The 23,127-nt window shown below is 46.9% G+C and overlaps 2 protein-coding genes and 1 long non-coding RNA gene across 6 annotated transcripts in view; 2 read left to right on the top strand and 1 right to left on the bottom strand.

Moving 5' to 3' along the window:
- RASAL3 (RAS protein activator like 3) overlaps positions 1-9,169 on the bottom strand; it is a 150,999-nt gene extending 141,830 nt beyond the window's left edge. The window contains exons 1-2 of one of the 4 annotated variants that reach the window (XM_081176211.1): positions 7,344-7,816; positions 7,158-7,312 (exon numbers count right to left, since the gene is read on the bottom strand). The gene's annotated coding sequence lies outside the window, so the exon portion shown is untranslated. Of the gene's footprint in view, positions 1-7,157; positions 7,313-7,343; positions 7,817-8,029 lie in introns of those variants that run through there. The other 3 variants (XM_081176212.1, XM_081176210.1, XM_081176209.1) reach the window with 3 other exon arrangements.
- LOC308577075 overlaps positions 1-23,127 on the top strand; it is a 137,359-nt gene that overhangs the window by 109,780 nt on the left and 4,452 nt on the right. The window lies entirely within an intron of this gene.
- Positions 1,764-22,539, top strand: MCOLN1 (mucolipin TRP cation channel 1). Its single transcript, XM_081176565.1, has 15 exons — positions 1,764-1,847; positions 5,804-5,909; positions 6,188-6,405; positions 9,301-9,468; positions 9,551-9,707; positions 10,491-10,608; positions 12,080-12,176; positions 12,370-12,469; positions 14,091-14,197; positions 15,908-16,057; positions 17,297-17,398; positions 18,478-18,600; positions 20,117-20,323; positions 20,898-21,028; positions 22,092-22,539. The coding sequence occupies exons 2-15, from the start codon at positions 5,906-5,908 to the stop codon at positions 22,126-22,128; spliced, it is 1,719 nt and encodes a 572-aa protein (XP_081032691.1). The 5' UTR covers positions 1,764-1,847; positions 5,804-5,905; the 3' UTR covers positions 22,129-22,539.

Consider the following 23,127-nt stretch of genomic DNA (forward strand, 5'->3'; position numbering starts at 1 on the left):
CAAAAAAACAAGAACACTAGGAATACCAGAGCAAAACAGCAGCCAGTAGGCTTGGTCTTTATTGAAGACTGTCGCGACAGACTCCCACCTGCCACCAGGTGAAACAAAATGGAAGCACAGAACAAAAGAAGACCCCAACTTTTATTAGCTACTAATCCCCCAAACTACACCCCTAGAACTACATCACAACTACATCATTGAGACATCACAAAAAGGTGGGGTTGAGGGAGGAGTTGTGGTGGTAACCTGAGTGTCCTGTCACCTGGCTGGTTCCTCCCCTCCCCCTCCCCATGAGTCATTTCCAGAGGACAAAAGGGAGTTGGCAGTTTCCTGCCCTCAGAGGGAAGATCTGATCATTGTCCTTTGTTCCAGTCCATGTTGAATCCACTCCCATATGCAAGTCCTTTGTGACCTTGATGGTCTTCTGTCTAGGACCATCAGGGTTGGCATAGCAACTGGGCAGGGCTCCTGTGTATGTGCTGGTATGCTCAAGGGATTATGGCTGTCCTGTATAAACCTCCCCCATCTTGTAGTCCTTCCTTCATGGAGTAAAATAAAAGTGGAACGGTGCAGATCTGATGTATGGTTGATTTTCTATGAATTTATAACAGAAGCGTAGCATATGTTGTGTGTGTGTGTGTGTGTGTGTGTGTGTGTGTGTGTGTGTGTGTCTCGAGTTTGTACAAACTGATGGGGGGGGGGTTCCTGCAACAATATCAGAGTTGAAACATGGGCCTATCTGAATTGAAACACGTGAATATCAGACCAGTGCCAGATTTACGTATCAGCTAAACAAGCTATAGCTTAGGGTCCCACTCTCTTGGGGGCCCCCTGAAAATTTAAAGGAAAAAGACAACTGGATGTACATTTCCAAAATGTAAGATAAAAAAAAAAACCTACATACAGCAACAGTGTTTTCTGTTGTGTAGGCTTCTACGATGTAAGTAAGCCTGCTAGCCAGCTCCCTAAAATATCACTGGTTTGCTCATTTCTATATATAGGGTGCCTACATTCTGCATGGACTGGTATATACTTCTTCTTAATTGTATTTCACTATTAATATACTTCTTCTTAATTGTATTTCAGTTCAACAATTACTTTGATAAAATACATATTTTGTTATGTGCAAAAGGCTTTAGATACCTATTAGGTCCATAAATTACCATATAGAGTATATTCAACACAAAAAGCGACAATTTGTTGTTGACAAAGGACAGCTCAGCTGGACATATTACTTTCAGTAACTTAGGGCCTCATCAAACCTAAATCCGGCCCTGTATCAGACATAAAACATGGGCACATCTGAGTTCAAACACTGGCATATCTGATTTAAACCACATGCATATAAAGGCGTGCAAATCTGAATTGAAACGCGTGCACATAAATGCATGCATATCCGAGTTCAAACGCGTGCACATCTGAATTAAAGCGTGTGCATATAAACGCGTGCATAACTGAACTGAAACGCGTGCACATCTGAATTAAAGCGTGTGCATATAAACGCGTGCATATCCGAGTTCAAACGCGTGCACATCTGACTTTAAACACGGGCATATCTGAATCGAAACGCGCGTGCACATCTGGAGTAAAGAGCGTGCACATAAACGCTTGCATATCTGAATTGAAACGTGTGCAGCTCCGAGTTGAAGCGCGAGCATCTCTAATTTAAATCCCGCGCCTCTTTGCCACCTTCTAAGCCCGGAAATCCAGCGCCGCCTCCCACGCCTCCCCTCCCCCTTCCTCCGGGTTCTGACGCGACCTCGCCCCGCCCCTGCCCGCCCCTTCTGGGCTCATGACCGGATGTTGGGATCCTCTTGTTGTTACTTTCCGAGCCGGCCGCGAAGGAGGTAAGGGAGTCCTGCCGTCGTCCCCCCAACCCCGAAAAAACGAGGCTTTCATGTTGAACGTGTGCATGCACGCGCGCGTGTAGTTATGCGGGTCCGGCGTTGGGAATCCGGGATTGAGTGCGGGCGATCCTCGGAAAGCCAAAGGGCGCCTGGCTGGCTGTCACCCGAATTGGTGAAACCAGACGTGTAGGAGGGACGCGTGCCCGGGGGATCCCGACGACCTTTATTTTCGCTGGGGGAAAGCTGCCCGCATCGGGGGCTGGGGAGGCGGGTTGGATCGGGGCTGCGGCACGGAGGGAGGGAGTTGCGATCGTTTGTCCCCAGCGCCCCTTGATGCAGCCTCGCCTGGGGTGGTTGTGGGGAGGGAAGAATACGGAACCTGCCAACGGGGAGGGAAGGAGAACACGGGCAAAAAGTTGCCACACAATTGAAGAGCAATTGAGAGGAGGTGTTTTTGCCCCAGGACAGTTCAGAGAACAATAGCACACAGGATCTAATCAAATGAATGAGATCCTATCAGAGCGGGGAGCAGGATCGTCTACTGCAGACTGGCTATTATTATTATTATTATTACTCCACCTTTTTCACTGATAGGGACTCCAGGCACTCTATGCATAAAAGTAAGAACAGCTAAAAACATAGTTGAGGGGAGCACCAATCATTTAATTAAAAACAAACCATTGATTGATTGATTGCATTTCTGCCCCACCTTTTCTCCCAAGGAGCCCAAGGTTGTGTACATAGTTCTCCCCCTCCTCATTTAATCCACACAACAACCCTTTGAGGTAGGTCAGTGACTGGCCCCCAAGGTCACCTAGTGAGTTTCATGGCTCAAGCCAGGATTTGAACCCTGGTCTACCAGGCCTTAGTCCGACACTCCAACCACGACATCACACCGGCTCTTAAAACTATGTATGTGGGTGTAAGATCTATTAAAGACGTACTGATAATTGCAATAAAAACAGCACGGCACCGACACTTTCATTAAAAGCAGTTGGCTCCCGTAAGCCTGTTGGAACAAGAAAGCTTGTCTTCGCCTGGGAGCTGGTCTGACTTCTCTGGGGAGGGTGTTCCAAAGTCTGGGAGCAGAAACCGAGAATAGCAGGATCAGTAGTGTCAAGAATGAAATAGCTGAATAAAGAGGGACAGTTTCTATGGTGAGCTAGGAGGTCCCTGGATCTGCTGGGACCAAATTATTTTCTTCTTCCCCTTTACTAATCGAAAGTGTGTCCTACCAATTTTTCTCTTTTCTTTTCTTCTCTCTCTATAATTTTTATTAAATTTTCTGTTTTAAAATACTCATTTTGCATCCTTAAAATATCAGTGACTTCCCTTCTTCTCTTTCCACGGTTCATTTTACATATCATAAATCCCTGCTTATTTTACAAAAACTATACCATTCAGCATTCCATTATTGCATCCATCAAAACTTTTTACACAGTTGAATTTATCTTGATGCTTCCAGCATTTTCAGCTGTACACAATTATTTCCCATCTATTCAATAAACGTTTTCCAATCTTCTCTAAATGCATGTTCTTCTTGTTCTCTTATTCTGTATGTTAAGTCTGCAAGTTGTGTATATTCTGTCAATTTAAGTTGCCATTCTTCTTTGCTTGGGACCTCGCTCGTTTTCCTTTTTTTGGGCTAACAAAACGTGGGCTGCAGTAGTAGCATACATAAATAACCGTTTTTGACACCTGGGAATTTCAGTCTCAATTATCCCCAACAGGAAGGACTCAGGGTTTTTTTTTTGGGAAAGTACTTTTAAACATTTTTTTTCAATTCATTATGGATCATTTCCCAATACTCTTTTATCTTCTTACAAGTCCACCATATATGAAAGAACGTTCCCTCCACCTCTTTGCATCTCCAGCACTTACATGATTCAGTCTTATACATCTTAGCAAGCCTACTCGGAGTTAAATACCATCCGTGAATCATTTCCCCCAGACTTTCTCATGCCGCTTTTTAATGTTTGGACCTAGATGGAGTTCCAAGTGTCCTTACCCAACCCTTCAGGTTTTCCGATTGCGTCTGGTGGAAACCTGAGGTTGCTCAACAGCCGTACAAACTGCTCTTGGAGAGAGCTTGCCTTGCCAGTTCTCTCCCTCTGCTCTGTGCATCTGTTGTAAGGGGGTGCTTTGAAAAAAACAACATGTTCCATGGGGCTACAAGTCCTGCATCCCTTCATATGCGCTCCCTAGTCTCCACCGCGTAAGCCTGGCACTGCCCAGCTAATCTTTAATGGATAAGTCTAGGTGGAAAAGAGTTGAGCTTCTCCGAAGGCAGAAATAGAAAAATGGGGCAGAAATAGGTCCCAAAGTGCTTCTCGTTCCTTAGCTGACAAATTCATAATAATAATAATAATAATAATAATAATAATAATAATAATAATAAATTTATTTATATCCCGCCCTTCCCAGCCGGGCTCAGAGCAGCTAACAACAATAAGGCATTCTCTAAATATTTAACTTGGCTTGCCCTGTTAAACTTAAAAGTGTTCACAAGGACAGTAGCCTATGATTAGTTTTCAAATGCAATTTGCCGTTCTTGCCTTATGAGGCCCCAGTAAAACTGCTTTCAGTGGACATCCACTGTAGCAGATAATTACGTTCTTAGTTTCAAAACAATAATACGGGTATCGTCATGGCTGCCGATGCAGAAATGTGGAAAAATTCCTTCTTCAAGGAGTTGGTTATCCTTTGTCATGATTGGTTGGGCGTGTGCTAAAATTGCATTTTGTTGTGTTCCTCCTAAATCCCGTGAGCTTGACTGAATGAAAAGTCTCAAGGGCAAATGAAGAAGTGAAAGACTACAAAATATCAGCAGCCGAGCCTTTTGAGGAGACAGAGGTGGGGTTTCCTGAGAGCAAGTGTGGTGCAGCGGTTAGCGAAATGAGCTAGGATAATAGAATCATAGAATGGTAAAGTTCGAGGAGACTCCAGTGGTCATTTGTCTGTCAGCTAAAGCATGGGCGAGAGCTATCTTCAAATCCTCACTTGAGCCATCAAGCTAACTGGGTGACCTTGTTAGCAAACTTTTTTTGCAAAATAAAAAAATTCCTTCCAGTAGCACCTTAAAGACCAACTAAGTTAGTTCTTGGTATGAGCTTTCGTGTGCATGCACACTTCTTCAAATACACTTTTTTCCAAACTTTTTCAGTAGGGGGCCAGTTCACTGTCCCTCAGACCTTGTGGGGGGCTGGACTATATATTTATTTTTTTGGGGGGAATGAACGAATTCCTATGCCCCACAAATAACCCAGAGATGCATTTTAAATAAAAGCACACTTTCTACTCATGTAAAAACATGCTGATTCCTGGACCATATGTGGGCCAGACTTAGAAGGCGATTGGGCCAGATCCGGCCCTCGGGCAACAGTTTGCCTGCCCATGGGCTAGCTGCTCGATTTCATCCTAACCAACCTCACAGGATTGATTGAGGAAAAAATGGTGGTGGATGAACAGTGGGATATAAATGCAATGTTTATATTTGGTTTAGGGAACTCTCCTGCCTTCAGAGGCTCTCAGAGGGCACGTCTTGGATTTTAGGGTGTGTGTGTGTGCGCACGCTGAAGCATACAACACTGTGGTTTCTTTTGTTCAGTGTGCTGAACTTTGTGTCTGTGCCAATCAGCAGTTTAGATCCCGTGAGGAATTTCCTCTTTGGACTAGTAACCAGAAACACAGGGTTGGCTCACTGAGAACGGTTCCTCCTTTTTGCAGTTCTGCCAGAGTGCTAGGTGCACCTCCCTCCTTACCTGCCTCAAAAGAGCTGGGAGCAGCTGTTTTGTGCTCGCTTTGCACAAAAGCATCACAAACAGCAAAACGAGCTGTTTTGTGGCAAAGCCTGTCTCGCCTGCTCACATTTCCTAGAGCTGCTGGGGCTGATGTTGCGCGTAGGCATAATTTGCCATGGCTGCGTCTTCAAAGACATGCTCTCGTGTTGTTCTTAGGTCCTTGCTGGCAAACAGAACGCCTCGAAGGGGATCGCAAGAAGTCACAAAGCCGGTCTTGTGAGAGACTCTTCTGATAACAGCTGACTCGGAAACTGCGGAATGGGTAAGGGCAGAGGACATTGCTGTGAACGCTGCAAAGCTGTGAAGTTTATTTCTGTTGATTGGTCAGATTCCTGGGTATCAGGGGACGTAAAATTGGGCTATGCTTTGATGGGGTTAATTGCTGTAACGCTGTATGTTGCAGCGCTTGAGTAGCCTAATCTGGCTAAACCACAGGAATCTCTGGATCACGCGGATGTGAACAGAAAGGATTTCAGTCCCCTTCCTTATGGCATGAAATCGGGACTGTAGAAACCTGCATGCTTTTATCCCTCTATGCAGAGACTCAGAAGCTGCTGACCCCAGCGAATAGCTATGGGTCCCAGGATGGGGACACAAGGCCAAACTTGGGCTTTGCTTCCATTCAACCAGAAGAAGAGGAGCTCCGCAGGCGTCTGAAGTATTTCTTCATGAGCCCCTGTGACAAGTTTCGTGCCAAAGGCCGCAAGCCATTCAAACTGGTGCTCCAGCTGATCAAGATCCTAATAGTCACCATTCAGGTATGTGAGATGCAGGTGGTGCTGTGGTCTACCGAGCCTCTTGGGCTTGCCGATCGGAATGTCGGCAGTTCGAATCCCCGCGATGGGATGAGCTCCCGTTGTTCAGTCCCAGCTCTTGCCAACCTAGCAGTTCGAAAGCATGCCAGTGCAAGTAGATAAATAGATACCACTGCAGCGGAAAGGTAAATGGCGTTTCCATGCGCTCTGGTTTCCGTCGCGGTGTCCCATTGTGTCAGAAGTGGTTTAGACATGCTGGCCACATGGAGAAACTGGATAAGCTGTCTGTGGACAAATGCCGGCTCCCTCATCCTGAAAGCGAGATGAGCGCTGCAACCCCATAGTCACCTTTGACTGGACTTAACTGCTCCTTTTATTTTGTTTCGACTATGGCAGACCAACACGGCTACCTACCTGTAAGCTGCTCTAGTCAGTTACCACAGATAGAAAAGGCTTCACAGTTATACTGGGACTACCATCATATATTTTTAGGCACCAGGCAATAAGGTTTCTTCTATAACCAGGCCTTTGGCTTTTAACTGTCTCTGCCCCCCGCCTGCCCCCAACACACATAAACAGTGAGAGACATTCGGAGCAGAAGACATTGCCTCTTTCCCTCTTTCTTGCAGTGCCCTGCCTGCATTTCCAAGAAAAGGGCTGAGGGAAGAGGTGCCATGTTTCTGGGTCTACAAGCGGGCACCAAGAACAGGAGGAAGTTTTATAAAAGGGGTTTTATTTTCTCAAGTGAGGCTCACCTGGTGCCTTCATTGTACACCTTTAGGTGCCAAGCAAATGAGAGTAAGCTCTCCAGATGCAGGTGAGGGACTCCTTCTCCTCCTTGCAGATTGTGTCCACCAGCCACACATTTTGAGGCAATTTTGGCATTTCTCAGTCAGAAAGCCTTTCTTACCTATGTGTCAAGTCACCACTATTTTTAAAACAGACAAAGGTCACAGCTAGTTACTTCTCTTTGCACACAGTGACACAATTTTTCATTTTGAGTGCAGAACTGATCCCAGGGTCTGCTCTCCTAAAAAGGTCCTTTGCTCCACTTTCCACACTAGACAGTGAGTGGCTAGTTCTGGCCATTCACAATCGGTCAGGCCAAACTCCTGACTAGCTACCCAATGTTATGATGCTAAATCACCTTGTTTTATGTGTCCAAACCCTCCAGATGTTGCTGCTAGATTCCAACTGCCCTCCTCCCCCCACTCCATGACACCTGACACCCAGGATCCGCTGTCTAGGGCTGATAGGAGTTGGGAGTTGAGAAACCAATTCAAGATGCTGGAAATGCACCCGATGGAGGGAGAACTTAAGGGTGCAGGTGTGAGCCCTGCAGAGGTGGAGTGTGTATTTTAGGGCTGAGTGAAAAATGAGCTCCTAGAAATTCCTATTTGTGGGTGGTGAAATTGGGGGTGGGGGATTTTACTGATTTTTTGGGGGGGGAGGTGGTAATTCTTCTGACATTTGGAGACAAATGAAAAACTCAGAAAATTAACCAGAACACTCCCTGGGAGCATGGGATTTATGAAGGTCAAATAAGCAAGGAACATCTTTAAAAACTGCCCATGGGGTGGGGGGGAGAGAACACAGCTTCAGAATGTCTCCCCTCTTCGCCTTTTACCTTACCTTCTGTAGCAGGAGGGGAGGCAGAAGACCATTCTCTGGGCTTTCAACTGAGCCAAAGATAGTTGTCCGAAGGAGACACATGTTTCTGATGCCAACTGATCCAAAAAAAGACAGTTCCCCGAAGCAGACAGACGCCTGCCATGTCAGCTGATCTGAAGGAGACAGTTGAATGAGCTTTTAACTGATCTCAGAATCCTTTCAAACAACACACCTGGTTTCCTGGGAAACAAAACATTCTGCAGCCCATTGTGAAGTCAGATCTTGGCCAAGGCCTTGCCCAATGGACTGGGGGCTCTCTCTCTCTCTCCATCTCAGGCCCATGTCAACACTTGGTATCTTCATCCAGCTTCCAAGCACCTGCCCTGCCCCTTGATTTACCCCTCAGCAGGAGGGCCAGGGCAGCTGGATCTGGGCTTCCCTTACAGTTTCGCACCCCAGCCTCGCATCGCTGTGGGAATCAAAGGGAATAAAGTGGGTCCTGACTGTGATCCAGTTTCCAACACCTCATGAAAACTCACCTCCCTGCCCAAGGTGTTGGCTGACTAGCTTTTCCTCATTTAGTCATTGTGTATTATCTGTTCCAGTGGTTTGAAAGTTCTTGCCTTTTCATTTTAGGGTGTGGGCTACACCTCTCTCTACCACCTCTAGGCAGCTTTCAAAAAACACATTTGTACTCTCATGGGGTTTTCCTTGGTGCCTTATTTTCACTTGAACACCCCACCTTTCCTCCAAGGAAGTCAAAGTGGTATACATGGTGTGCTTTCCCTGTGCAAATTATCCTGGCAATAACCCTCTGAGGTAAGCTAGGCTGCCTCCAATACTGGAAGGAGTATGAGGCTATGGTGGCTTTGAATGATGCCCCCCACACTCTGGGGTGGGGAATGAGAGCTGGAGGATGGGGGTTCACCCTGAGGGAGCCCCAGCCCCATTATTCAAAAATGTTATCCCAGAGCTTTTAATGTGTAGTGCAGATACAGCCAAAGTTTAACAATATGAAAGTAAGACAAGCAGAAACAGAAGTTACCTCAGACCCAGATAAACTGCAACACAAACAGACTTACGCTGCTGAAACCCCCTTGAAAAGGGCATATAGCCCCTTGTTTACGAAATATTAAACTGAAACATTAAAAAATCTGGAAAATTAAAATCTATATTATATCTGGAAAATTAAAATCTATATTATGTCCTATATCTATTGCTAAGTGTGTCATAGATTCTTAACTGCTCCTCTGCTTGGTCCCTGCTCTCTGCCTTCCCTCCGCACAGCTCGTCCTCTTTGGGCTCAGCAATCAGATGGTGGTCACCTTCAAAGAGGAGAACACAATGACCTTCAAGCACCTCTTCCTGAAGAACTATGTGGATGGGGCAGAGGAGACCTATGCAGTTTATACACAGGCAGATGTCTATGAGCACATGGTCTATGCGGTGGATAAGGTGAGAAGCGGTGGGACAGCTGGTGGGGAAGGGGAAGGCAGCTGGACTTGACCGGGATGACCATTTCAACTTCCCCCCATAGTACCTGGCCGTTGCCAACGAGACAGTCGGACGCTATGCCTACGTGCATGCGGGGAGCACAAACCAGTCAGCGCTCATGCTTTGCCAGCATTACTACCGGAAAGGAAGGATTGACCCGGCCAATGACACCTTCAACATCGACCCCAAAGTCATCACAGGTGAGCAAGTGCCTTTCCTAGGGCCTCCAGCATCCTCTATGCTCTGCGGGGGACATGGGTGGCACTGGGTCTGAACCACTGAGCCTCTTGGGCTTGCCGAATAGAAGGTTGGTGGTGCAAATCCACGTGACGGGGTGAGCTTCTGTTACTCTGTCTCAGCTCCTGCCAACCTAGCAGTTTGAAAGCACACCAGTGCAAGTAGATAAATAGGTACCACTGCAGCAGGAAGGTAAACAGCGATTTCATACGCTCTGGTTTCCGTCACGGTGTCCCATTGTGCCAGAAGCGGTTTAGTCATGCTGGCCACATGGACAAACTGGACAAGCTGTCTGTGGGCAAACGCCGGCTCCCTCAGCCTGAAAGCGAGATGAGCGCCACAACCCCATAGTCATCTTTGACTGGACGTAACCATCCAGAGGTCCTTTACCTTTAGCTTTTAAGTGGAGGAGGGCAGTCCTGGAACAGAATCCTTGATGCTTTGGGGGCTAAATCTGTCAAGAAGCTTTTATTTTATTTTTTTCCTTATTCAGTCCGTCATGGCTTCCTGTGGTTTCTAAGTTACTTGAGTTGTGTTGATCTGTGACCCAGATTGAGGGAAGCTGCCTTGTTTGTGCAGGAGCTATGTTTATGGAATGCTATTCTCTGCATTTTACCTCTTACCAATAAAAAATGAGTAGCAGGTGTAACTTTAGTTTGAGAAGATACCACAAAACTGCTGGCGTTTTTTCCTTTCTCCCCAATGCTGCCCCTACACATATGAATCTGTTCCTCTTTTCTGTGTAGAGTGCATTGGCGTTGATCCCCCACAAAATATACCTTCTGCCCAGGACTCTGAGGAGACGTCTGGAGCCCTCCTGGAGCCAGACCGCAGCTACAGGAACTTTACTCTCAAGTTTTACAAGTATGTAGACACACTTTCTTGGTGTTTGCAATAGCCAGAAGGGTAAGACACCACTCCAACTGGAGGAATTCGCAGGGGGGATTTCATGTTTTCCCTTGCAACTTTATTTTTAAGTCATTGAGGCTTCCTGCCTCCCATTACATTTGGGGGGGGGGGGACAGCTTTGCAGATCTGAAGGTTTCTGCCTACTAATCTTACATTTATCAATTGACATGTTGCAGCTGTTGATTTTTGTACCCAACATGATGTCAGGGACTGTGCTGAGGAGGGCTGCACTGAAGAGGAATGGTGGTAGCCTCCCCCTGCTCCTGATTAGGATCCTGAATCTTCCCAGGAGCAGGGAGGTAGTATAGATTTGGAACAGCGGTTTGCAGAGGGACATAGTTCAGAAGGCAGAAGCTGGGAAGTACTGGGTGGGGAACAGCTATAATAATAATAATAATAATTTATTTGTACCCCGCCCATCTGGCTGGGTTTCCCCAGCCACTCTGGGCGGCTTCCAACAAAGACCAAAAATACACTAAAATATCACACATTAAAAACTTCCCTGAACAGGGCTGCCTTCAGATGTCTTCTGAATGTCAGGTAGTTGTTTATCTCTTTGACATCTGACGGGAGGGTGTTCCACAGGGCGGGTGCCACTACCGAGAAGGCCCTCTGCCTGGTTCCCTGTAGCTTTGCTTCTCGCAATGAGGGAACTGCCAGAAGGCCCTCGGCGCTGGACCTCAGTTTCCGGGCAGAACAATGGGGGTGGAGATGCTCCTTCAGGTATACTGGGCCGAGGCCGTTTAGGGCTTTAAAGGTCAACAGCAACACTTTGAATTGTGCTCGGAAACGTACTGGGAGCCAATGTAGGTCTTTCAAGACCGGTGTTATGTGGTCACGGCGGCCACCCCCAGTCACCAGTCTAGTTGCCGCATTCTGGATTAATTGTAGTTTCCGGGTCACCTTCAAAGGTAGCCCCATGTAGAGCGCATTGCAGTAGTCCAGCTAGGAGGAGAAGAACTGGGAGAGAGAGACACACTTTCTCTGGAAAGCGTCCATCCGCTCAGCCCAAGGTCAAGTTCAGGAGAGCAGATAAGGTGGCAGCACAGAAAGCACAATGGCTGCGAGATGTGGGAGTGACGGGGGGTGGCTAGGGAAGAATTGGGAGCACCTTCATTCCAAGGGACGGATTCTTTCTTCTCTCGCTGTGATCATTAAAATTTGTAACTGGTAAGAGACGCCTTTCGCTTTGTTCTTCTTATCCATGGCCAAAAGTGAGGGAGGAAGCCAAGTCCCTGAAGCCTGACACCTGGTTTTCAAAATGTGCAGTTTTTGCCTCCTTTTTTCTGAGCATATAAGGCTCAGCTCCCTTCAGTTTTTCCGACAAGAGAGGCTCTCCATTCTGTTTGCAGTCATTCAGTGGGGAACTGTGACGTTTGGTGGTAGATTGTGACAGAGCTGACCCTCTGTGTCTTGTCTCTGCCAGGCTCATCAATGTCACCATCCGCTTTAAGCTGAAAGCCATCAACATCCAAACCATCATCAACAACGAAATCCCGGACTGCTACACCTTTTCCATCACAGTGAGTAAGGATGCTTGAGGAGCTGTTGCTTTTGCCTCCTTTCCGCCTGTGTTTGAGGAGCCCTCATTCACACGCTGGACTGAGAGGGCCGGAGGTGCTGCTCTGGGGCTTCTTCTGCTGTGCTGCCCGGTGGAATTTCCCCCAGGATGTACATTGTCATTCTTTTCTTCTTCTACTCCTCCTCCACCCTCAGATCACATTTGACAATAAAGCACACAGTGGCCGAGTGAAGATTCACTTGGACAACAAAGTGGATATCCAGGAATGCAAAGACCCCAGTGTCTCTGGCAAAGGTATTAGGGGGTTTCAGGGGGAGCAACACAGTACAAGCATAAACCTTTTCGAAAGCAGCTCCTCACCTGTATAAGAGCAGCGCTTAAAGCACTGCTCAGGGACCGTTTGCAGACTGATTTTTTTTAAGGGTTTGGTCTTTAGTTCCTGGCTAATGAGAATCAGTATCCTAATTGACTTAAAGGATATTTGGCTGTAAATCTGAATGTGTCCATAAGGGTAGCCTCATCCTGCCAAAATACGGACTTCGGAAAGAGAGATTTGAGTGTTACATGGAACTCTTTCTCAGCCTCCACGTTGCTGACTTATCCCGTTCATGAACCCATTGAATTGCATCTTTGATTATGGTAACCTCTCAATTCCTTCTTAGCTGACTTGCCAAAGCCTGAGATGATCATTTCATAAGCTTATGCTGCAGAAAGGAACATATTTCTTTAGTATCCAGTTTCGCAAACTGACTCCGCAACGCTGATAATGTTTAAACTCCTTGTCATATCTGTCTCATTAGCTGGTGATTTTCAATTTCTAAATTCAAAAGCCTCAACCTCTTTAAGATTTACTTCATAGGGAAGGATGTTTGCATCACTAAGGTTTATTTGTCCTTTTTTTGGACCTTCTCAAGCACATAAACTTTTCTTTGAAGGACTGGGATGACCAGACTATACTTTATATTCCAGACATGCTACAGATTAGTATAATGGCATTGTGACACCTGCTTGTCTCACCGCATTTTTCGCCCCATAAGACGCACCTAGCCTTTAGAGGAGGAAAACAAGGAAAAAAATATTCTGAATCAAATGTTGCTGAAGAGGTTTTGCGTGGCAATCCCTGAAGCCAGAACAGCAAGGGGGATTGCTGCGGAGCAATCCCCCTTGCTGTTCTGGCTTCAGCGATAGCTGCGCAGCCTGCATTCGCTCCATAACACACACACACACATTTCCCCTTACTTTTTAGGAGGGGAAAAGTGTGTCTTATAGAGCAAAAAATACGGTACTTTCAGTTCCATTTTTAATGATTTCTAGCATTGAATTGGCACTTTTTACAATGGTTGCAGCCAAATGGCTTATATTCTCAGTGATCCCAAGGTCTTGTTCTGCGTGTTTTTTTATCCCAATTACCGTATTTTTTGCACCATAACACTCACTTTTTTCCTCCTAGAAAGTAAAGGGAAATGTCTGTGCGTGTTATGGAGGGAATGCCTACGGGTGGCATGCCTACGGATTTTCCTCCTCTAAAAACTATGTGCGTGTTATGGTCGGGTGCTTGTTATAGAGCGAAAAATACGGTAGGCTCGATCAGTCCTAAGTCCCTACAGCTCAGGCTATTCTCTCTTCCTCTCCCATATTTGCTTTTGGCAAATATTTGCCCCCTTTTCCCACAATGCTCTCTGTCCCTGCTCCAGCTGGCCTACTTTTCTCTCCAGAAACCCTAGGACTTCTTCCATGTGCCTCATAGCATCATTTTTGCTGCCTGCGCAAACGTCCGTCCCCCAACAACCTCTGGGCTCTCTAACCAAGCCTATTTGGACTGAAAATTCTGCGGGTGGGGAGTGTGACCATTTCCTTTTTCTCTAGCTCCCCGCATTGTCTAGAAACCCACCACTGCCTTCCTCCTTTCTTGCAGGAGACAACAGCTTCCGGATGTTCTTTGACGTGGTGGTGCTCCTCATCTGCGTACTATCTTTCATCTTGTGTGGCCGCTCCATCATCAGGGGGCTTCTCCTGCAGCATGTGAGCATTGCTGGGTCATCCTTATTTACAGACGTACCACCCAGGACTTTCTGGGTGAAAAGTCTGTGCTCTTGTCACTGAGCCAGCCACACACAAATTTCAGGGTGCTGCTGTCTACAGGCAGAAGCTTTGTTGCGCTAATCCGCTCCAGTAAAGACCAGTAGCCAAAAGTGATTGTAGCATTGGTGGGCCAAGAAGACAAATATTCCAAAGTATGTTTGCATTCGTAAACTTGGAGCCTGTGCAACTCAAGGTCTGGCCGGGCCTTGGCACGAGGACCTGCCACAGCAATAGTTGTGTGGAGTGCAGAAATAGGGAGGGGGAGGGTTTGGAAGGCACCAGGTGACTACCACCCCTCCAGAACACACACACAGAAACATAAAATTGCAGGGAGATGTGGTGGTTGTAGCAGGGTGGGGTGGGGAATAATGTGCCAAAACAACTTTTAAAAGAAGAACATGAAAAATGTTGTTAGGATGGGGCAGAATGGGGATGAGACGTTTGCCCAGGGATGTTAGCAAAGGACATTGGTGAAAACTTCATCAGCTGCTTAAGGCAATGCTTAATGTAGCAATCAAAAATTGCTTTTAAAATTAAAAATTCTGTGTTTGTGTGATCCAGCAGCTTTTATTTTGCAGAGACTCCAGTGCCATATTCTTCTAGCAGTGGGGACTACAGCGGTGCCTCGCAAGACGAAAAACGCGCAAGACGAAAGAGTTTTCCAATTTTTGAGTCGTTCCGCAAGACAAAATTTCCCTATGGGCTTGCTTCGCAAGACGAAACGTCTTGCGAGTTTGTTTCCTTTTTCTTAAAGCCGCTAAGCCGTTAATAGCCGCTAAGCTGCTAATAGCCGTGCTTCGCAAGACGAAAAAACCGCAAGACGAAGAGACTCGCGGAACGGATTAATTTTGTCTTGTGAGGCACCACTGTATCTCGGCCAGGTTTTTTCTCAGGCTGGGTGATATAGCAATATATCATCCAAATCCAATTTGAAGTCCGTATCTTGTATCGGTTTCATAGTTTTTGACCTGGCAATATATTGTGAATCCTGGTGTGTGTGTGTGTGCAGGCGCATGCTATGCAAAAATCACAGTGTTGGGGAAAAACTGTGAAGCCAGTCAATGCCTCTACGTGGCTCCATCCTTATTTCAGACATTGTGATATACAGTGGTACCTTGGGTTACATACGCTTCAGGTTACATGCGCTTCAGGTTACAGACTCTGCTAACCCAGAAATAGTGCTTCAGGTTAAGAACTTTGCTTCAGGATGAAAACAGAAATCGTGCTCCGGCGGCGCGGCAGCAGCAGGAGGCCCCATTAGCTTCAGGTTAAGAACAGTTTCAGGTTAAGTACGGACCTCCAGAACTAATTAAGTACTTAACCCGAGGTACCACTGTATCAGTATATCGCAATGTTTAGCTGTTATTGCGATGTTGGAAACTAGATATTGCCCAGCCTTAGTTTCCCCCCTCCATTGCGGAATAGCTAGCGCTTGCCTCGTAAGAACTGTGTTGCTGTCTAGACCTGTGCATCGTGGTTGGGGTCTTCCAAGCTTAGCGGTAGAAGTCCTTATCTCCCCCTTCTGGAGCAAGGGAAGCAGTAAAGAAGAGCAATTGAGGGCGGCGGCGGGGACTTTGACAGGAGGGAACAAGAGGCCTTGTGTTTTTCAGGAGGTGGGAAGCTCACCAGCAGTTCCTTTTCCTTGCACAGGAGTTCAGCCATTTTTTCCAGCGCCGCTACAATCAAGACATCTGCCTGTCTGACCGCCTGGAATTTGTGAATGGCTGGTACATCCTGCTGGTGGTGAGCGACATCCTTACTGTGTCCGGAACCATCATGAAGATTGGGATTGAGTCCAAGGTAAGAAACAGTCCAGGTGTCAGGGGCTGGACTGAGGAGGAAGGGGGGGGGAGAAGAGGAGGGCAGTATAGATTTAGAACAGTGGTTTGCAGAAGGGCATGGTTCAGAGGCTGCAGAGGGGGAAAGCTGGGAAATAGTGGGGGAGCAGCAGGAAGAAGAAACACCGGGGGAGAGACAGCTAACAAACTCAGTGTCTCTTGAAAGCATTCCTGATCCCCCCTCTTCCAGAACCAGGTGTGCCATGAGAGTAGCAGAACAGAAACCTCAGAGGCAGAAAGCACAGATTAGCCGGCGCAAGGGTGGCGTAGAATAGGAGGGACTGAGGGGGTGGGTCTTTACTCGGAGCAACGCCATTATCTAAGAGAGACCGCTTCCTTCGTCTCTCTGTGAATACAGGGGTACCTCTAGTTGCGGACATGATCCATTCTGGGGTGCCGTTCACACCCCGAAAAGTCTGCAACTGGAGTGGTGCCAGCGTGGAGTACGATAGAGTGCTTCTGCTCATGTGTGCTCGGCACAACCCGGAAGTATGCACTTCCGGGTTTGCAGCGTTCACAAGCCGAAAAGACGCAACATGAACCTAGCGCAACGTGAGGTATAACTGTATTGAATAAACTACCAGTACGTTTCTGAGCACAATTCGAAGTGTTGGTGCTGAACTTTAAAGCCCTAAACGGCCTTGGTCCAGTATACCTGAAGGAGCGTCTCCACCCCCATCGTTCAGCCCGGACACTGAGGTCCAGCGCCACGGGCCTTCTGGCAGTTCCCTCACTGCAAGAAGTGAGGTTACAGGGAACCAGGCAGAGGGCCTTCTCGGTAGTGGCACCCGCCCTGTGGAACGCCCTCCCATCAGATGTCAAAGAGATAAACAACTATTTTACTTCTAAAAGCCAACTGAAGGCGGCCCTGTTTAGGGAAGTTTTTAATGTCTGATGCTGTACTGTTTTTAATATTCAGTTGGAAGCCGCCCATAGTCACTGGGGAAACCCAGCCAGATGGGTGGGGTATAAATTATGATTATGATGATTATTATACTTGGTAGGAACTCTCTTTGTTTTTCTGCTTCTTGACATCCCACCGAGGGAGGAGTAGTTTTTCCTGAAGCCTTGACATCAGGCAGCCTGAGGGCTAGAGACCAGGGAAGAAGATCTCAGATCTTGGGCTACAGTCTGAGCAAAAGAGACCCTGCTCTCACCACACCTAAAGAACAACCCTGCACGATGTGTTGTTTATTTGCAGAACTTTGCCAACTATGACGTATGTGGAATTCTCCTGGGCACCTCTACACTCCTGGTTTGGGTCGGCGTCATGCGTTATCTCAGCTTCTTCCAGAAGTACAATGTAAGCTGAGTCCCTTTGCTTTCTCTCTCTTCCTTTTTTTTAAAATAAATAAATTATGTGGTTTTGAGATTCAGGTGTTCTGAGTTTCTCTCCACCCAGTGGAAATTTCCTTGCAAATCCACATTAGGGATCCATATTTTTTTCCATCAGTTTAATAACTGCATGAAATGCAAAATTTTAGCATATGGTGCTTCCTGGCATCTCCTTATCAGGAAGAGTTTCATCTGCTAAATGTTGACAAACAAAGCTGCCCTTGTTTTTGTTTTTAAAAATTATTTAATTTTTCAGATTTTGAAATTTACAAGCAATTCTCAAACAACCAACATAGAAACAGAATTCCGAAGACTCCTGAACTTTCTTCCTCCCCTTTTGGGTCCTTATATTAACCTTTTCCTCCTGCATTAATCCTCTATTAATCCAAATCTTTTAAATCTCCATTATACCCAAAATTCAACATTAAACTACAAGTGTTATTCCAATCCTACTAATAATTGTTTATAATGGTTTTTAAGGTAAATTATATATTTCCCCCATTCCTTATTAAAATTTTGGTCTTCCTGGTTTCTGATTCTTCCGGTCATTTTTGCTAATTCGGCATAGTCCATCAACTTAATCTGCCATTCTTTTCTGATAGGGCCTCAATCTTATTTCTGTCTCTGAGCTAATAACATCCGAGCAGCAGTGGTCACATACATAAATAGGCTTTTCTGATCTGTTGGGAGTTCGGCACCTAAAATTCCTAAAAGAAAAGCTTCAAGTTTTTAAGATAAGGTTGTTTTGAACATTTTTTTTCCAGTTCATTATATATCATCTCCCAGAATTCTTTTACTACCTTACATGTCCACCACGTATGAGAAACCTGAGATTTCCTGGGTGATGGATTCTGTACCCCAAAACAAATGTTGTATTTGCATCTCCTGCCTGTTGCCCGGTGCTCTTGCAGCTTCAGTGTTCCTTATCTGGGTCACTACTAATTTCACCAAGACAAGATCCAACCTGAGACTTGTAACCGGGTCTCCCTGATCCGAATTGAGGGCGGCATTTTCCCACTCAAGTTTTCTCGCTTGCTGTCTCCCTAGATCCTCATTGTCACCATGCGGGTTGCCCTCCCCAACGTCATCCGTTTCTGCTGCTGTGTGGCCGTCATCTACTTGGGCTACTGCTTCTGTGGTTGGATTGTGCTGGGACCCTACCATGTCAAGGTATGTGGAAGGGGAGCAGGAGGGACAGAGCTCTCATGGAGCCACCAGCTTCAGTGCAAACAAAGCAATGAACTTTTCAGATCATTGTCACTGTTAATATGAGTCTTCCTTGGGGAAAGGGATGGTTGCCTAAATCTTGGAAGAGTTAACGCTACAACAGAGCCAAGTGCTTGTACCTATTATTATTATTATTATTATTATTATTATTATTATTATTATTATTATTATTATTTTCAATTACAATCCAATAATAGCCTCATCATAAGAATACCAAATTATAATACAGTGGAACCTCAGGTTAAGTACTTAATTCGTTCCGGAGGTCTGTTTTTAACCTGAAACTGTTCTTAACCTGAAGCACCACTTTAGCTAATGGGGCCTCCTGCTGCTGCTACGCCACCAGAGCACGATTTCTGTTCTCATCCTGAAGCAAAGTTCTTAAGCCGAGGTAATATTTCTGGGTTAGCGGAGTCTGTAACCTGAAGCGTATGTAACCCGAGGTACCACTGTACAATAGCTAATACCAACCATTCAAATACCGAATTACTGTATTTTTCGTTCCATAAGATGCACCTGACCATCAGACGCGCCTAGTTTTTAGAGGAGGAAAGCAAGAAAAAAAAATTCTGCGCAAAGCATGTAAGCGGCTCTCGCTTTTCTTGCTTTAAAGCAAGCAAAGCGAGAGCCGCTTACATGTCTTCTCTCCCGCTTTGCGCAGCTCTCACTTTGCTTTCTCATCCCTCCTCCCGCCTCGCTGTAAAGAGCGGTGACGCAAGAGGAGGAGGAGGAAACACCGGGCAGGTGCTTTGCTTGCTTTACAGCAAGGTGGGAAGCCAGCAGGAGCAAGAGACGCTGTGCATATCTCGCTGAAGAGATCTCTTGATAGCTGTGCAGCGGCTCTTGCTCTGCTGGCTTCAGAGTGAAACAGGAGGAGGGACGGAAGGGAGCCCTTCCACGGAGCCCCTTCTATCCCTCATCCGGCTCTGAAGCCAGCAGAGCTGTAAAATTATTGAAATGTATAAACCTGAAGGGTTTATACCATAAGGGACGCGGGTGGCGCTGTGGGTTAAACCACAGAGCCTAGGACTTGCCAATCAGAAGGTCGGCGGTTCCAGTCCCCATGACGGGGTGAGCTCCCGTTGCTCAGTCCCTGCTCCTGCCAACCTATCAGTTCGAAAGCACATCAGAGTGCAAGTAGATAAATAGGTACCACTCTGGCGGGAAGGTAAACGGTGTTTCCGTGTGCTGCTCTGGTTCGCCAGAAGCGGCTTAGTCATGCTGGCCACATGACCCGGAAGCTGTACGCCGGCTCCCTCGGCCACTAAAGCGAGATGAGCGCCGCAACCCCAGAGTTGGCCACGACTGGACCTAATGGTCAGGGGTCCCTTTACCTTTACCTATAAACCCGAAAACCATCATCGTTGTCGTCATAAATGGCTGTTTCTCCCACTCACCTATTGTCTCCAGATTTGGGGCCCCGCTTGTCCTCAGCTCTTGTCTGCTGTTTTGGTTTCAGTTCCGCACCCTCTCGATGGTGTCAGAATGCCTTTTCTCGCTCATCAACGGGGACGACATGTTTGTGACCTTTGCTGCGATGCAGCAGAACAGCTACTTGGTGTGGCTTTTCAGCCAGCTCTACCTGTATACTTTCATCAGCCTGTTTATCTACATGGTGCTCAGCCTCTTCATTGCTCTCATCACTGGCTCCTACGAGACCATCAAGGTTAGCAGCTTCTCTCAGAGACCTTGACAAAGCAATGCATTCTGGTGCGTCCAGTTTGTTAACTGATGTGGTCAAATGACTTTTTTTAAAAAAAGAAACTTAGCCTGAGTTTTAGCACACATGAAAATCTTAAATCCTTATTTCCTGTTGAATAGCCTTTGGACTATACGTAATTTAACTTAAATAGAAAACTATCTTTAGAAAGATATTTTCCTCCAAAAGCATTTTATTTTAAAAATCCAATTTTAAAAATCTGATATAAATTTTTTAAAATCCATTTTTTAATTTTATTTTTTAAAAATAATTGATTTTTAGCCACCCTGGCGAGACCTATTGAGAGCATTGCTGAGTGTGTGTTCGTTGCCTTGAATAAAGAAGGTAACTTCACTAACAGCTGGCTCTGCTTCTTCTGCTGAGCTGCATCTGACTCCAGCCCTGAGGCCTAGTGCCAGTCCAGAGACACCATCTGAATTTTTGCATCTGATAGGAGTCCTCTCCTTCCTGCAGTCCCAGAACTGCTCTGACCCCTAGATAGTGCTATGCAAACCCTGTCTCTCGTCTCTTGCTCTTGCAGCATCAGTCTGAGGGGGAAGCGACCATCACCCAGCTCCACGCTTACATAGCCGAGTGCAAAGACAGCCCCAAATCGGGCAAGTTCCGCCGGGATAGTGGTTCCTCGTGTTCGGTCTTCTGCTGCTGTGAGAGGTGAGTCTGCAGGGGATGGGTCTCGAGCGACTTTCCCGCTATTATGAATGTCTGTTCTTGGGCTCCAGCCATTTGAGAGAGCCAGTGTGGTGTAGTGGTTATGAGCGGTAGACTCGTAATCTGGTGAACCGGGTTCACGTCTCCACTCCTCCACATGCAGCTGCTGGGTGACCTTGGGCCAGTCACACTTCGTTGAAGTCTCTCAGCCCCACTCACCTCACAGAGTGTTTGTTGTGGGGGAGGAAGGGAAAGGAGAATGTTAGCCACTTTGAGACTCCTTTGGGTAGTGATAAAGCAGGATATCAAATCCAAAGTCTTCTTTGGGTGGCCAGGCCCCGTTTGTACTCCAAGTACAGACCCCACCTTAAAAAAGTAAAGGACCCCTGATGGTTAAGTCCAGTCACGAACGACTCTGGGGTTGCAGCGCTCATCTCGCTTTACTGGCTGAGGGAGCCAACGTTTGTCCGCAGAGAGTTTTTCCGGGTCATGTGGCCAGCATGACTAAGCCACTTCTGGCGAAACCAGAGCAGTGCACGGAAATGCCGTTTACCTTCCCACTGGAGCGGTACCTATTTATCTGCTTGCACTGGTGTGCTTTTGAACTGCTAGGTTGTCAGGAGCCGGGACCGAGCAACGGGAGCTCACTCCGTAGTGGGGATTCGAACCGCCAACCTTCCGATCGGCAAGCCCTAGGCTCAGTGGTTTAGACCACAGCGCCACCCATGTCCCATGACCCCACCTTGCCCCTTCCCAAATCCCTCTTCTGTGCAGGGGGTCTGGGCTGTGCCTCCAGAACAGGTATTAAAGGACTCATTGGGAGCAGAGAACCCAGCGCTTGGAGCCCAGGACACATCTTTGAGGAGGGGGCACTGAGGCACAAATTTCTGCATTTCATATTTCCAGTAGTTGTTTGTCTGCACTTCACCAGTCAGCGCCCATTTTGTGTTGGCCCCCATATTGTTCTGCAATTCACGTTCTCTCTGTGGTGTTTGCGATCTATTCTCCACTGTAAGATTATTTCTCAAGGACCCTCTTTTTCTCCCTCCTTGAACCCTCCTACAAGAACCCCACTGCAGGAGAACGTCCTGGTGGTGAACTGAGCGCTGTGACAGAGAGCGAGAAGGATTGCCTTGACTGATCATTGCTGGGCACGGACCTGCAGGTGGACCTCTGAGACTGACAACGCCTCCTGTCTTCCGGCAGTGACTAGGACGGGAGGGGGCAGCCGATATCCTTGCCTCCTGTGGGCTGCACCCTTATGTGCCGGTTCCACGGAGAGCCGTTGAGACAGTCCTTGGTGTCTGAGCGACAGACACTTGGGGGTCCGGGGGTGGGAGAGGGGACTAGAGTTTTAACCAATATCTCCCCCAGTCTTGAACTGGCGCTGCAATAGTCCCGGCTGATTTATTGCTGGCCTGTGTGTACCGGCTTTTCCCAGGCTCCCTGTGGGATTAGCAGGTTTGCCAGACAGTTGCAGCGAGGGAATGCAGTTTTGCTTTAGTGTTGTTCTTTTTTAAAAAAAAAAAAAAATATTTTGGAAGAAAAAAGACTTACAAAAGGTCACGCCAGGAGTGAGTCAAGGCAAAGTCCTTTACGTTGCTTTTGAGGACCTTGGAGGTTTCCACTCTGCCTGCGCATCAACTTTTTCAAGTGCCACATTTGCCTCCGAAAGACTGGCGCAAAGGTTCTGCTTTGTTTCCCTCAAGCACCTGACATCTGGCTGGCACCTGGAAGGTTTGGGATGCTACAGGATGGATTTTAACAAAGCCTCTGTGTCGTAAGGGGCGAGGAAGCCGTTTCAAAACACTGGGATGAAGGCCAAGGCTTTTCCTGCCTCGTCCTGTGCAGGATTTGCTCTGGGGTTCGGCTAAAGTGTCCTTCCCATCCTCTTCCAGTCCGTGGCTTTGTAAGTGTTTTGGTTTGGAACAGATTCTGTTCTCGATCAGGCAGGTAGGCTTGTCTTAAGGATGACACATCTAATCCCATCCTGCAGCCTCTGTAGAGACAATTGTGCTGGGCATGGCTTGCGTTTCAATCAGGTATCAGCAAATCAATTTATTTCCCCTGGATTGTTGCACAGGAAGATTGCAGCATGCTCA

Source organism: Podarcis bocagei (assembly GCF_964188305.1).
Source record: "Podarcis bocagei genome assembly, chromosome: 17".
NCBI classification, from domain to species: Eukaryota; Metazoa; Chordata; class Lepidosauria; order Squamata; family Lacertidae; genus Podarcis; species Podarcis bocagei.

What these genes read in the sequence shown, in the direction of transcription:
- MCOLN1 (XM_081176565.1), top strand. An exon ending in TCCTAATAGTCACCATTCAG is followed by an intron (nt 6,406 to 9,300) that starts GTATGTGAGATG and finishes CCCTCCGCACAG; the next exon opens with CTCGTCCTCTTTGGGCTCAG. An exon ending in CGACCCCAAAGTCATCACAG is followed by an intron (nt 9,708 to 10,490) that starts GTGAGCAAGTGC and finishes TTTTCTGTGTAG; the next exon opens with AGTGCATTGGCGTTGATCCC.